At 39.2% G+C, this 16,838-nt stretch overlaps 1 protein-coding gene across 11 annotated transcripts in view; it reads left to right on the top strand.

The window, feature by feature from the left end:
• kiaa0825 (KIAA0825 ortholog) overlaps window positions 1-16,838 on the top strand; it is a 357,628-nt gene that overhangs the window by 142,235 nt on the left and 198,555 nt on the right. For 10 of the 11 annotated variants that reach the window (XR_007261761.1, XM_048595041.1, XM_048595037.1 and 7 more), the window contains one exon: window positions 15,915-16,071. The exons of the other annotated variant lie outside the window; for it this stretch is intronic. Coding sequence is in view for 9 of the 10 variants with exons in the window: in XM_048595041.1 (XP_048450998.1) it covers window positions 15,915-16,071 (157 nt within the window). In the remaining variant the exon portion in view is untranslated. The remainder of the gene's footprint in view (window positions 1-15,914; window positions 16,072-16,838) is intronic. 11 annotated transcript variants of the gene reach the window in all.

Here is a 16,838-nt window from a genome sequence, read left to right on the forward strand (position 1 = left end):
TCCCCTCCCCCATTTCTGAAGAAGAGTCTAGGCCCGAAACGTCAGCCGTACTGCTCCTATGATGCTGCTTGGCCTGCTGTGTTCATCCAGCTCTACACCTAATTAAATAAAAGTGATCTGATTGAGTATAGTCAGAATGGATTCATTAATGGAAGGTCATGTTTGACAAACTTATTGAAGTTTGAGATGTTATAAACAAAATTTGGGGTGGTACGGTGGCTCAGTGATTTGCACTGTTGCCTCACAGCGCCAGGGACCCGGGTTCAATTCCACCCTCGGGTGACTGTCTGTGTGGAGTTTGCACATTCTCCCCGTGTCTACATGGGTTTCCTCCCACAGTCCAAAGATGTGCAGGCTAGGTGAATTGGCCATGCTAAATTGCCGATAGTGTTCAGGGATGTGTAGATTAGGTGAGTTTATAGGGGAATGGGTCTGGGTGGGATGCTGTGTGGGTTGGTGTGGACTTGTTGGGCCGAAGGGCCTGTTTCCACGCTGTAGGGATTCTATAAAAAAAATAGATGAAGGAGAACCAACAGATGCAGTATAGTTGGATTTTCAGACCGCTTTGGTAAGATCCCCCAAAGGAAGTTAACTAGCAAAATTAAAGCACATGGAGTATAAAGTTATGTACTGGCATGGATTCATGATTATGTAACAGGCAAAAAACAGAGAGTAGGAATAAATGGGTTATTCAAGCATTGACAGACTGTGCCTAGTGGATTACTGCAAAGATCAGTACCTGTGCCCCATCTTTTCACAGTATATCATTGATTTGGATGTGAGTAACAAATGTGATATTTCCAAATTTGCAAATGATACGAAGCTAAGCAGGGAATATGTGTTGTGAGGAACATGCACAGAGGTTTCAGGAGGACTTGGACATAACAGACTCAAAATGTTAATTCTATTTTTCTCCTTCCAGAAATGCTGCCAGACCTGCTGAATTTCTCCAGCATTCTTTGTGATTGTTTCAGACTGTTCAGTATTTTGTCTTTATGTAGATGCAGCAACTATTACGAGGGCAGATAGAAAGTTACCCTTTATTGCATGAGGATGAAAGAAAATAAACAGCGAAGCTTGGTTAGGTCAAAACTGTGCAGTTTTAGTCTTTTTACCTCAGGAAAGATATTAATGCCATTGAGGGAGTGCAACAAATGTTCATCAGCTTTATTCCCAGAATGGAGGGACTGACATATAAATTGATATTGGACAAAATAGGTCTGCATTTTCTGAAGTTTCAAAAAATGAGAAGTGATCTCAATGAAACCTTCAAAATACTCAAAGGGTCGGAGATGATAAATGCATGTAAAATATTTCCCTGCTTGGGGAGTATATAATCATGGCATGGCTACAATAATGAAGATGCTATTAGGACCATGACACGGGGAAATGTTTTTACTCAGAATGGTGAATCAATGGAATTCTCGAGCCCAGAGACTCCGTCTTTGCTTGATCTCGAGAGAATTATGACTACCAATGGCGTAAAAGGTAAAGAATAGGTAAAAGACATTGAGGTGTTCAATCAGCCGTGATAATATTAAATGGTGAACCAGGCTCAAGGGGCTGAAATGCCCCAGTGCTGTTCCCATATATATAAAATTAGAGAGCAGCTTTATATTGTCAACATGTTTTGGTGTGGAATTTTGTAGTAAAATCCAAAATAAAACTTAAGGAAACTAATTTTTGATCTTACATCTTTTCCTAAACATCTCTCAAATAGTATTTAGTGTTACCAAAATAAATTGAAGATTTAAATTGGACATTCATTTAACCTTCCATCCAAACTGAAATAATATACACTCATCTGGATAATATACCCAAACTCAGAAAAGCACACAGCAAACATTCATATTAACATAAAAATGGCACAATAATACACCTTTGAATATATCACAACTTTAAAGATCTGCTCCTTTCTGCCTTCAGTCATAATTTTTCTAGTCATCTGTGTTGATTTTATCTCTTTTCCAGTACTTGCAGGACTTCAGCTAACATCTTGACTGTTAGTTTTTTCAGTATTTTCCTTTGGACGGGTTTGGATTTACGATCAGCATGTACAGATATACTCCATTAATATCCAGATTTGTTGACAATCCTAACCATTTCTGGAAAGTGTGTGTCGTGATTAGAACCATGTGGATCTCATTGACTATGAGACCTTGATTGGGGTTGTTAACCTGGCCCATGCTGGAAACCCTGGCTGACCAATATAAACAGGGGATTCAGAATTTCCTCAGATAAGGAATGGCTTCTGAGCTGGTTGGTTACAGCCAGTGTACTGTGCACATGTAATTAAAGGGTGACTTGGTGATGGGACACCAGCCTCTGTGTAGTTATTGCAGTGCACATGCAAGTAATTGAGAAGTCTTATTGCTGGTACATATTGGAGCCTATTAACATGAGTAGCTTCACTTATTTAATGAGTTTGGGAACTTGTATAAATACCTGGTTTATTTGGGAAAATAGTGACTTAGCAGTTATGTCACAAACTACTAATCCAAAAGCCCAGGCTAATGCCTTGGAACATGGATTTAAGTCTCACCATGACAGCAGGTGGAATTTAAATTCAGCCCATGAATCTAGATACAATGTGTCTCAGTAATGTGATCATGACAACTATCATTGATTGTTATAAAAGCTTATCTGGTTTACCAATGTCCCTCAGGAAGGGAATCTGTCATCCTTAACTTCTCTGGCCAATATGTGACTTTATACCCTCAGCAATGGTGTTGACTCTAAACCACTGTAAATTCTTTGAAATGACCTGGCAAGTTACTCAGTTCAAGGACATTTTGGGAATGACAATAAAATTACCTTGCCCAGTGATTCCCACATCCCATGGAAGGATAAAAAAAAAACTTATGTCTTCAGTAGAATCACTACTAGAGGCAACTTAGCAGAAAAAATGTAAAATGATAATGTAAGTTTAATAATTTACTTAATTTTTTTTATCATTTTAATGTTTTTATAGCTGTTACAAATATCATGTTGAATAATGTGTTCAGTTTAGATCCTGCCTAAAAGGATTTGATTAGTTTGCCTTCTTTTGGAGCTGCTACTGACTGTACATTATCAATTTGTACTTTTATAATTTGCAGTGATCATTCCTGCTTGCAACTATCGTGTTTGGAATGATCTCCATGTACTTTTATTGCAGTAGGATATGGCAATTTGCACGTAAAATGGCATGGTACTCACTGTTTGATAACAACATGCAACAAAATGTTACTATTTGCAATGTATTTATCGCGTTGTTAGTGTTGAGACACTGTTACAAAGAGGTGGTATGTGGGGAGAGGACCTGGATGGTCTTCCATTTTGAAATTTGCAATTTGTGTTACCTTTACGTGGAATTTGATGCAATAACTCTGAATTAATTGCTGGTCTAAGTTGTAGTTTTTGAATTTGGTAATAGCCATGAAGTACAAACTTCTAGTTTATATTCTGTTTACTTTTTTTTAGTGTGTATCTTTCAGAAATACACAGTTGAAAAATATTTCTATTCAGTGAGTTTGCAGTTCTTTGAGATGTTATTTCACATTTGGTTATATAAATAATTGGTTTTTGTGTTGCTATTATTTTATTGGACATATTTAATTAATTAATTAAAATGGACTGTTGGGCATTTCAAACACAAAATAATCAAATTGATTTTACATAGTGACTTCACTGTAAATAATCATCTCAAAATGCATCACGGTAATATAACTGGACTGGTACGTTTTCTTAGATAACAAGGTATACAGCTGGATAAACACAGCAGGCCAAGCAGCATCAGAGGAGCAGGAAAGCTGATGTTTCGGGTCCGGACCCTTCTTCAGACCCGAAACGTCAGCTTTCCTGCTCCTCTGATGCTGCTTGGCCTGCTGTGTTCATCCAACTCTACACCTTGTTATCTCAGATTCTCCAGCATTGGCAGTTCCTACTATCTCAGATACGTTTTCTTTACATGTTTTCTTTACATGTTTAGAAGAATTTTATCTTTTTTTTGTGAGAAACTAGCTATATTGTTGTCGTGGAGGTCAGTGAATGGACTCTCCAGACCAAAAACCTCCTTTCATATTGTTCTATGTTACATATCTGTTTAATTTAGTATTTCTTTTTAAAATACACTTGTTTAGGACCTTTTTTGACCGCAGGATGTCCAATAACATTTTACATTTTGTTTTTACTGTTGTAATATAGGAATATTGCTACTTTACGAGTACCAGGATTAAGCTTAGAAACTACAGGCATGTTAATTTTGTTTATTTGATTGTAATTTTGAAAAGTTACTTGGTGTCATATGATAGAAACCTGCATGTTAGAATCATACGAAATTGCATTATTCAACACATTAATCCATAAATAAATTGCTCAAATGTATTTCAGTTGTTTATTGGTTATGTACTGAATTAGTCATTACTAGATTGATCAGTCTTCCATATATGAAATGCAGTGTTGTAGATGTTGTATAACACAGAATAGCTTCGCTTCTTTATTCAAAATGTGTAGTATGTTAGGCACTGGTGAAAATGGTAGCAGAATGCATCACCTGCTTATATGTACTTTGTGTTAACATTATTGTTCATTAAAATAACTTTCAGTCTGAAGCATTCTCTCAGTGGTAACCCCATCACTCAGTACTCGAAAATAAATATGCAATTCAGAATCTGAAGAAATGCCTGACTTTGCAAAGCAATTTGTCCAAGAAAAGATTATTGTTTTCCATCATAGTGACCCGGACTTGCCTGGCTGGGTGCATACATAGATTAAGATGAATGCAGTTATTCCTTTGGCTGAGGACTGCCTCTTTCAGGCAGCATTCTCTCTAATGACATGATTGATAGGCTGTCCCAAATCTACAGAGGAACTCATTAATCATTGGTGTGACTGAATACAATCATCTGCTTCACCTGCAAAGTGATAGACAGAAAAGGATATGATTCAGGTGCTGACATGACGCACTGATTGGTCAGAGGCCTCAACTTTTTCAATGTCAGCCTGCAAGATTGCTGATAAATGGCATAGTTTGTTCTTCCCTTATGTTCTGAAAACAAGGCATGGTGTCCTTTCAGAACTAATATTTAACAGAGAAATTTGGATATTTAAAGGTCTACTTTGACATTGCCTTTTTCTAATTTGCAATATATTTGTAAATTTCCATCAGCAAACAGTGAAAGGCACTAACAGTGTACTCCTTTTTGTTCCCCCTTCCCTCTATTCTTTACTTTTATAGTCATTCACCTCGAAAGACCACCTTTAAAAGTGGCGAGAATAGTAGTAGAATCTACCATCATTTATGTAGAATGGTAAACACATTAGTCTGTTTATTACCTTAACACTACACCACTTTGGTGCTAACTTTGAATACCCAGCATTTAATCCTATGTCCAAAAATAAAAGTGCAGTTCATAATTCAAATTAAATAATTGTAAGTGAGGCAAAATAATTTTAAACTGTTACAGTTTTAAGCTTGTGTTCACTTACATCCTGAGTATGCCTTAATTATAAATTTTATGAGAGTTTAACAAATGTGTATAAACCTGGCACCAGATTATGGCCATTGTGAAAACGAGGATGGGAATTTAATATTGAAGCGTCATGGATAAAGAATCAGTGCACATTAGTAAGCACATGGTAAATGAATGAATGAGATTTAATGCGAATTTGGAAATCAGCAGAGTTCTTTATTAAATAATGAGCTGTTCAGATGTCATATTGACACATGTCGGTGGTAGGTGGGACACTGGAAGAGTGGATCTGCAAAAGAAGAGCAGTGGTGGCAGGAGATTTAAAAACTGGTGAAGAAAGTCTGTTCATCTGTTTCTATCTATTAGAAATGAAATATGACATCACAGGAAACCATGGAAGTGATTAGTGGGTATTTCTTCTGTCACAAATGGTTTAAATCAGGAAATATTATTATGGCTGAAGAGTACAATTAGGAAATTCATTTTACAATTATTTAATGTCTTAATTAATTAAATAGAACAGAGATGGCCAGGCAGGCAATGTGTTGTAGATGTAATATGTGGGAGCTACTGGATGGTGGCATGATATACGGTGACCACATCGGCAGCCAGTGTTGGTTGCTTAAGGAACTTTGGCTCAGTTTTAATGAACTGGCGTCCCAGCTGTGGATACAGTGACGCGTCAGGGAGGATTATAGGTAGTTAGACACTCTTTCATGAGGCAGTCACACCCTTTAGATTAATCTGATCAAATTTGATACATGGTCAGGGACAGTAAGGTGTGACTATAACTGAGACAGGTATTGGAATTGGGAAGTTAGCTTTGGAGGAGCATCAGCCAGTGCTCTTGTCTAATAGGCACAAGGTTCTTGCGCCCAGTGTGGATGAGGGCAGAGACTACAAGGTTGCTGAGTGAACCGAGTTCCATTCAGTTGGAGGGAGAAAACAGAAATGCAATAATAATAGGAGATAGCTTAGCTAGGGGCAGAGGTAATGTTCTCTGTAGCAACAACAAAGAGCCCCAAAGGCTGAGTTGCCCTCTTGGTGCTGACATTTATCTCCTGGTGTCAAAGTAAAAAGCAGAACTACAAAGGTAATAATTGCTGGACTACTACCTGAACTACTTGCAAATTGGCATTGGGTAAATAAGATTAGAGAGGTAAATCCGTGTTTCAGAAATTGGGATGGGACAGATAGATTCTAATTCAAGGGCCACAGGCGCAGTACTGGGGAAAGGAAGTACTGTTCCATTGGGATGCACTTCATTTGCACGATGTTGGAACTGGTGCCCTGATGAATTGTACATTTAGGGGTGTAGATATGGCTTTAAGTTAACTAATGGGAGGAGGGGTCAACTAAAAGATAGTGAAGAGGTAAAAAAAGATCAAAGTGTGAGAGGTAGGGAGAGAAAAAGAGCAGAAAAGTGCAGCAGAAAGTATGAGCAGAATGTTTAAAAAGTAAGCCAGAGGTTTGGAACTAGCGAGTGACTTAAATGGTAATAAAAATGCAGAAAATCGATTATGAAAGTAAATTGACAATAAGTATAAAAAATAAAAAGCAGTTGCTTTCGTGACTGTATGAAAACAAAGACAGTAGCTAAAGTGAATGAATGACCGTTAGAGGATGGAACTGGGAATTGATAACAAGGAATAGGGAAATGGCAGACAATTTAAACCATTATTTTACATCAATCCTAATGGTGGAAGACACTCTAAACATCCCAAATATATCAGATAAGCTAAGTGCTAATGGGAGGAAAGACCTTGTAACAGTCTCTATCACAAGGGAGAAAGTATTTGACAAACTATTGGGACTGAATGCAGACAGATCACTAGGATTGATTACCTTTATCCAAGGGGTTCAAGGAAGTGGCTGCAGAGATATAGGTTAAAATATTCCAGAACTCACTGAATTCAAGTGGGGTTCCAGCGGATTGGAAAACCACCAATGTGATGTCCCTCTTCAAGAAGAGAGGGAGACAGAAAGCAAGAAACTATAGGTCAGTTAGCCTAACATCTGTGGTTGGGAAAATGGGGTAATTTATTTGCATGGACTGAGGCTTGGTGAACACGCATAAGACAGAGTTTAATGGACCTTTTTCAATTTGTAAAGACTTAACTAATGGAGTATTACAAGGATTAGTCCTTTGGGCCTTAATTATTCACTATCTATATTAATGGAGGGAGAAGAGTGTAATGTATCCAAATTTGCTGCTGATAGAAAAATATGAGAGAGAGTAGATTGTGATTTGGGGCATAAGGATTTTGGTAGGTTGAGTGACTGAGCAAAAACATAGCAGATAAGAGTTTAATGTAGGAAAGTATGTGGTGATGCACTTTCGTAGGAAGAATCAAGAAGCAGATTATCACTTAAATGGAGAGAGACTCCAAAAATATGCAGTGCCGAGGGATCTGAACATTCTAGTGCATGAAATGCAAAAGGTTAGCATTTAGATGCAGCAAGTAATTAAGAAGGCATCTAGAAGTTTGACTTTTATTGCGAGAGATTTGGAGTTTAAAAATCGTGGAGTTTTATTACAACTGTACACAGTGTTGTTGAGTTTGCCTCTGGAGCACTGAGTATAGTTCAGTCAAATATTGGCATTGCACAGTTCAAAAGAGATTGACAAGGCTAGGTTCTGGGACGAAGGAATTTACTGTCAGAAATGGCTAAACAGGTTGGTTCTTGACTCATCTTAGTATAGAGAAATGAGGAGTGATCTCATTGAAACATACAATTTCAGAGGGGACTTGACAGAATTGATGTTGAGAAGATGTTCTCACTCGTGGAAGAATCACAAACTAGGGGACATAGTTCCAGAATAAGGGGTTATTCATTTAAAATTGAGGTGCACAGAATTTTTTTCTCATGAAGGGTAGTCAATGTCTGGAATTCGCTACAAAATGAGGTAGAAATAATTTTGAAATATCAAGGATTTGAGGGCTATGAGGAGCTGGCATGCAAGAAAAGTTGAGGCCAAGAGCAGATCAGCCATGATCTTATATAATGGCTGGGAGGTTTGAGACACGGACTGTCTTATTCTGCTCCTATTGCTTCTGTGGCCCTGGTGGAACCCAGACTGAGCTGTAGTGAGCATATTATTGCTAAGCAAGTACTACTTGATAACACTATCAACAACCCTTTGCATAACTTTTCTGATGATTGAGAGTAGACTGATCAGGTGTTAATTAGCCAGGTTGGATTTGTCTTGCTTTTTGTGAACAGTACATATCAGTACAACAGTACATGGCAATTTTCCACGTTGTTGGGTAGATGCCAGAATTGTAGTTGTACAAGATCACTTTGGCTAATTCCAGAGCTCGAGTCTTCAGTGCGATTGTCAGGATCCATAACCTTTGACATATCCAGAGCTTCTAGCTCTTTCTTGATATCAAATGGAGTGAATAAAATTTGTGGAAGTCTATCGCCTGTGGGGCTGGAGGCCTCGGGAGGAGTCCGAGATGGATCATCCAATTGTACTTGCAATACTTGCAATGATTGCAAACACTTAAACTGTAGGCTTAGGTTGCAGACTGCAGAGCTTCATATTTGAGGGGCAATCTGCAGATCTGGTCCATTGGTTGTGGGATCACTTAGCCCTGGCTTTTGCAAACTGCTTCTGTTTGACATGCAAGTACTGGTGCTGTAGCTACATCAGATTGACATTCTTAGGCTGCCATCTTAGCATGTTATCCTGCACTCATCATTGAAGAAGAGTTGGTCTTCCTGTTTGAAAGTAATGGTAGAGTGGGGATATTTCAAGCCATCAGGTTACAGATTGTGGTTAATGCAATTCTGCTACTACTGATGGCCAACAGCATCTCATGGATGTCCAATTTTGAGTTGCCAATCTATCCCAATTAACACGGTGGTGAAGTCATTGAAGACAATGAAGAAAATCCTCAATGTGGAAATGGGAGTGCTTTTCCCCACAAGATCACTTCAACCAGTTTCATCATGGACAGAGGCACCTGTGACAGGTTGGTGAGGGCGAGGTCAAGTATGGCTTTCCCTTCTGGCTCCCTCGCCATCTGTACTGATTCATCTGTGAAGGGATTCAATATGTGCTACATAACAAGAGGTTTGCTTGTCCATGTTTGAGGCCATGAGACTTGGGGTCTGGAGTCCGATTGGAGACACCCATGGTAACTCCATCATCATTGCAGCCACAGTGCTATGCAATCTGGTGGGTCTGTTCTGATGTTCTGACAGCCCGTTCTCGGAAATGGTGATGATGGTGCCTGTGACATTGAAAGATATATTCAGTGAGAATGATTATATCAAGCTTTTGCCCTTTCAATTTGACGCAATCCCAGATTTTATTAAGGACGAATAGGGAATATACAAGACTGGGTTTGTTGTTCCCATTTCCTGTGCCCAGGTTGATGCCCAGTGATTTATCCGATTTCCATTATTTTAGAGTTTGGAACAGCTTGATACATCTCAGATCATTTCACAAGAGTCAACCACATTACTGCGAATCTGCAGTCTCAAGTAGTCCAGACTAGGTGAAGATGACAGATTTCCTTCCTAATGGAATATTAGCGAACTGGAAAAGGTTTTTATGATAACCAAAAATGGTTTTGTGACCACTATTGGACTAGATTTTGATCCTAGATACATTAATTGATTTTAAATTCCACCAGCTGCATTGTCCCCAGAGCATTAGCCTGGCCTCTGGAAAACTAATCCAGTGCAATCTCCATTACACCATTGCCTCGTCTCACAACTTGCCTACTTAAGGGCCCCATTACCTAGCAAAGGTGTGTTACTCAACAGCTCTTACTATGTGCAAAATTCTGATGGGGTTGGAACATATAAGTGGGCACTTGGAAAGGTACCCATGACATCATCTATAATTTTACCACCTCTGCCTCACTGCAACTCACTTAGGGAAAGAATAAAATGCTGATAATTAAGCAAGATTAATTTTATTCAAGGCTGAGATAACACATGTTAATATATGGTTTATTCAAAGAAAAATAATTGTTTTAATAAAGGAAAGCAGTCCTCAAAATCTGAAATAATAACTTACATTGCTGGGTATTCTCAATGTCTGGTGGAGAGAAGTAAAATTTAGGCTAAAATTTTGAACCTTATCATGGACAATAACAGAAACAGTTGAAAATCCCAATGCCAACCTTGGTACAAATTGCAGCCAGTTATGCTTACTTCAAGGAATTTCCTCAACTGATAAAACTTTCAATGGTAAAGAAGATAACAGCCATTGGCAAATATGCACCCTTAACACTGCATAGGTGACTGGGAGAGTGAGCACCTCAGGAATGCATGTTGTCCTGATCATTGGGCCAGGATAGCAGAAGGCTAGGCAGTTGAGGACAATTTAGGCAACCATCTGAGTACAAGGAAGGCAGCTGCTGGCAACTGGATTGTAACTCAGTTTTTGGGCCCAATGATAATGAGGAGCACAATGTCTGCAGGATTATAGACAATAGGAACAATGGCTTGGTAGGATAGGGGGAAAGAAGTTCAAGTACTAAAAAAGAGGTAACCGAAGATGACAAAAACAACTGTCATAGGAAAATCTGTCCAGTAGGCGGTCATAGACATCTGGACGTTCACTTCTGAAGATCTTGCAGTGCTGCTTGCCTTGCCCTGCTAATAGCTATCAAATCACCATCGTCTTGAATTTCTTTGCTTCTTGCTGTTTCACATCTTGGTGGCATCTCACATCCAACAGCAGATCACTGCAATTTGGATGTCATTGTTAGCCTGTTTGAAAGAGCTGCACAGTACACTCAGTTCTAGACAGATGTGGCCTTTCAGGCACTAAAGTCTGTGGATCTCACATCCGTTACTGAAATTTCTCAGGTGCAGGTCATTGTTGATTGCACCCATGTACCTATCAAGATACTCACTGACAGGCCAGTGAGATTGGTCAACCAGAAAGACTTCCTCTCATACAACATTCAACTGGCCTGCAGCCACAAGAAGAAATTCTTATATCATGTGCACTTGCTATCCTGGTATCTGCAATGACTCCTCCATCCTCTGCTAGTCAATCCAGGTAGATCTTTACTCTCTTATCCAAAGTCCGTGGATGAATGCAAAGGGATAAGGGATAATCCTTGAAGAGATTATGTTCATTCTTCTGCGGGAGTTCCAGACAGAGGCAGAGAGACGATGCAACCAGTGCCACCTCCTTATGAGGTCAGTGTGTGTGCAAGCCATTAGGCTTATTAAAATGCATCCCCGCTGGTCAAGTGGCAGCAACACTACACTCCTGCAACTCAAACATTGTGGCGGTATGCTGTGTTTTCCATTACATAACCTGCCAGAGAAATATGGATGTTCAGGATGATGAGGCCCTGGAATCAGATAATTCATCAGAGGAAGAAGAGGAACAAGATTTGAGAAAAGTGTGGAGGAGCTGGATGCAGAATACCACGGTTCTCTGGTTGGACAACTAGAGTCACAAAGATGTACGGCATGGAAGCAGACCCTTCGGTCCAACTTATCCATGCCGACCAAGTATCCTAAACTAAACAAGTCCCATTGGCCTGTATTTGGCCCATATCCCTCTCAACCTTTTTTATTCATGTACGTATCCAAATGTCTTAAATGTTGTAATTGTACCCACCTCTACCACTTCCTTTGGCAGCTCTTTCAATGCATGTACCACCCTCTGTGAAAAAGTTGCCTCTCAGGTCCCTTTCAAAATCTTTCCCCTGTCTCCTTGCACCTATGCCTTCTAGTTTTGAACTCCCCTACCCTTGGAAAAAGAACTTGGCTATTCACCTTATCTATGCCCCTCGTGATCTTTTAAACCTCAATAAGGTCGCCCTTAGCCTCTGACACTCCAGGGAAAAATGTCTCAGCCTTTTCAGTATCTCCTCATAAGTCAAACCCTCCAGTCCCGTCAACATCCTTGTAAATTTTTTCTGTACCGTTTCTAGTTGAGCAACATCATTCCTATAGCAGGACAACCAGAATTGTATGCAGTGTCGTAAAATTAGCCTCACAAACGTCTTGTACAGCCACAACATGACATCCCAAAACCTATACTCAGTGCACTGACCAATCAAGGCAAGCATGCCACATGCTGCCTTCACCACCCCGTCTACCTGCGATGCCACTTTCAAGGAACTATGAACTTGCACCTGTAGATCCCTATGTTCAACAACACTCCCCAGGTCCCTACCATTAACTGTGTAAGTCCTGCTCTGGTTTGTCTTACCAAAATGCAACACTTTGCATTTATCTAATTGAAACTCCATTTGTTGTTACTTGACCCATTGGCCCATCAGATCAAGATCTCGTTATACTCAGATAACCTTCTTCACAGTCCTTTTATACCACCAATTTTGGTGTCATCTGGAAACTTACTAATAATACCTCCCATATTCGCATCCAAATAGTTGATATAATTGATGGACAACCATGAACCCAGAACCAATCTTCGCAGCACACCAATGGTTACAGGCCTCCAGTCTGAATAACAACCTCTACAACCACACTCTGTCTTTTACCAATTGGCTATCTCTCTGAATCCCACGTGATCTAACATCACTGACCAGTCTACCATGCTGGACTTTGTTGAAGGCCTTTGCTAAAGTCCATCTGTCTTCTTCTATCTTCTTGGTAATGTCTCCAAAAAAACTCAATCAAATTTGTGAGACATGATTTCCCATGCACAAAGCCATGCTGACTATCCCTAATCAGTCCTTGCCTTTCCAAATGCTCATAAATCTATTTCTCAGAATTCCCTCCAAAAACTTACCTATTACTGACATCAGACTCACAGGTTAATATTTCCTTGGATTTTACTTACAGCCTTTCTTAAACAAGGGCACAGCATTAGCCACCTTTCAGTCTTCTGGCACCTCAGCTGTGGCTGTCAATGATGCAAATGTCTCTGCAAAGGGTTCCACAATCTCGTCAAGGTCTCATCAGGAATTCATGAATATTGGGAATTATTACTTCAGGGGAATTTCGACTAAGTTTCTCTGACCTCTGAATGAAAGACATAGTTTGGATATCCAGTGACCCATTCAGTGCTCTGTGTATTGTTGTGAATTCCACACACAGCCACTCCCCACAGAGTTCCTCTTGTGACCACAGAAAGGTGGAGGGAGCCATCTCACATCTCTGTTTCTGTTTGAGACAGATGTGGAATTCAACATTGTTGTACAGGTGTGCATGGAGCTGCAATTGCATCATTGCAACAGCAGCATCTGTTATTTGACCACTTGGTGCAGTGGCTGTCAGGGAGCCATGGAAACTGAAGATGATGATGAAGCCCTGTCAAGGTTGGCACTGTGACATCCTCAGATCTTGGCAGGCACACCAGCTTCCTTTTAGAGGGAAGCACCAGCTGGGGACAACTAGTCCATTTCAAACATCTCCGTACTGCCAGCATAAAACTTAAGTTCAGGATTTGCAGTGCAATTCATCCTGTACACATCAGTGTGCATTTCCTGCACAAACTCATATGGCTGCACAAAATTTGTCATTATCTCAATAGAGCAACTTGTGCAAGAGTGTGCAAAAGCCTTTGAGACTTCTCCATCCTCTATAAGTAACCTAGCACAGTCCTTTGAAATTCAGATAAGTGGAAGCACAATTCCTGCAACTGAGCATTATAGACCCTTCTTTCATATGACTGTAGCATCTGTGCCCAGCAAGCAGCGCTTTGATTGTTCTCCTTCCTCCAAGTGATATTGTCCACACCTACTCCTACATAATAGTGGCTTTCTTTTCACCTCGTGCCACTATAGCTAAACGTACACTAAGACTTGTTGAGGTTTCACCTAGTGGATAGAGTGCCCATGAGGTATGTCAATACCACTTTGCTTCTGTATTACTTTTCTGAAGCCGAAGAAGAGAGATAAGCTGTCCTGAAGAAAAGTCGTATCGGACTCAAAATGTTAACACACTGTTTCGCTCTCCACAGATGTTGCCAGACCTGCTGAGTTTCTCAAACGCTCTCTGTTTTTATTTCACATTTCCATCATTCATAGTATTTATCTTTTATTTACAGGGAGAGGATGTTGTTGGGTTGGACATTGCACCTGTCAGAGAAACAGGAAAAGATAATAGCAACCTATCCAAGTTGAAGCTACTGTAGTGCTGATGTTATCTAATGCAGTCCCATGCTATTGAATGGAATTGAATGCATAGCCCCCCTAAATTACTAGTTTGCCCTTCGTAATTACCATGTTCAACAAGTTCTCATTTCAGCAGGGTCAATTTCCTCCTCCTTTGCTATCTACCGGGAAGTCTTGAAAAATTGGAGTTGTTTTCATTACAACAGAGAAAATTACGGTGTAATGTGATAGTGATGATTTGGCAGGACATATAAGAACTTAGAGATAGGAGCAGACTTAGGTCCTTCAACCCTTCAAGCTTGCTCCACCATTCTGAGGGATCATGGCTGATTTACTAACAACATTTTTCTGCACTTTCCCTGTATCCCTTCATATTCTTAATAGGTAGAAATGTATTGATGCCTGTCTCCAACATACTCAATGACTGAGCCTGTACAGCCCTCTGGAACAGAAAATTCTGAAGATTCACCACTAAAGCAAAAATCCTCATTCCTCTTGTGTTCCATGTGCCAATGTTTTCCTATCCATTTAGCCTCTCCAAATCCCTTAGAAATGACTTTGCATAATCTTCCAAACTTGCAGTATCATCTACTTTTGTGTTATCTGTAATCTTGGAAATAATACATTTAATCCCCACATTTATATTTACAATATAGATTGTGAACAGCTGGGGCTCAAGCACTGATCCTTTTGGTGCCCCACAGGTCACAGCTTGCCAATCTGAAAGTGACCCATTTATTCACTCTTCTGTTTGTAGACCAGTTCTTAATCCATGACTGTGTATTCCCCCAAACCCACAGACTCAAAGAGAAAAGGATTTGGTACCGAGAAGATGACTGACAGTAAAATACTTCAAATTGTTTTTCTACCATTTGGTACTAATATATATTTCTATTTCTTCTGAGAATGCTTACAATTAAGTATACTGTCATACTGCAGTCTACTAAGTGCAATGTGACTGAAGAGTCAAATTAATTTGTGTTGTTTTGATTGCGATCCTCAATGTCAACATGAGCCATCATTAAAATGAGTCCAGTCCAGAAAATTGGAATGCTGAATCAGAAACTTAATTGTGATTATGTACACTTTCACCATCAGTGAAAATTACCTGATTGTAAGCTACCTCAAAAGAATTAGTGCCAACTACAGCTATTCTTTATTCATGTCAATACAAGACATAAAAGTTGCAGGAATTTTAATGAGACACATGAGAACTGACTGCTATTTGTTGTGCTCCTCTACATACTTTAGAACAAATTTTAGTTAACTTTTTATGGCAGCAATAACTTTATCACTGTAATCAACTATTTTTGAGAATCAGTTTAAAGTTGTAACTTTTCTCAAGGATCATGAATTTGCATGAAGTAATTCTCTTTTCCCCCTGCTGTTGTAGTACATATCCCACAGCCGAAAGTTCCTCTGCAAATGAGAAAAGCAGTTTTTCTGAATTGACTGAGCGGAAAATAAGGCTGATGCTTCTGGATATCTGCCACCAGCCAGGTGGCAGTGAATACTTAAGGCAAATTTATCACATTATCCAACTCAATGAGGTAGGGAAGCAGACTTTTTACCAAGCAATTAGGTGTGTATTGCCGTAAGGCAGCATCAACTATCAGCTAAGAGTTAGTCAAGAAAGCAAAGTGCCTTTCAGTCAGTACAAAATCTGAACAAAAATGAAATAAATGAATTGTCAACAGAGTTTTTTTCCCCAGAATAGTTCTTGCATATTTTGAAACCTATCATTTTAATTAAAAATAATTGCTCACATACAGTTTTTCTAATAACATTTGATTAATTTAATTTCATAATATCTGTTTTATAATTTTGCTATCCCGTTGAATGTTCTTTGTGTAATTATATTTGAATTAGCAGTAACATTCTATCACATTGTTTTAAAAGCAGTTTATTTTACTTTTTTTAGATTTTGCACCTATGCTTGACAACGGTTTTGATAATTGCTGTTTTTTTTCCAAAGATTCTTATCACTGAAATAGTTGATTTAAATGTACTGCAGTTGAAACAAGATCACATTTACAAGACTATGCAAAAGTCAGTCTGAACCAAAATACGTTCACCCTTTACTTAATGGAATTCTCTGCTCATATGGGGTGCAGTTGATAAAAGCAACTTAATGCAGAGATCATGCCTTTTTTTTAGGGTCATGGATAGGAATCTATTTTATTCTGGATTGCCAATTCATGTGGGCTCAGTCTACTGTGAAACAAGAGTTACCTGAGGGAGAAACTGCACTTACAATAATGGCCAGCTGTAATTCTGATACACCATGATCTCTAATGTACTTTATCACCATATTGAC

The sequence above is a fragment of the Rhincodon typus genome, chromosome 3 (assembly GCF_021869965.1).
Source record: "Rhincodon typus isolate 14 chromosome 3, sRhiTyp1.1, whole genome shotgun sequence".
NCBI classification, from domain to species: domain Eukaryota; kingdom Metazoa; phylum Chordata; class Chondrichthyes; order Orectolobiformes; family Rhincodontidae; genus Rhincodon; species Rhincodon typus.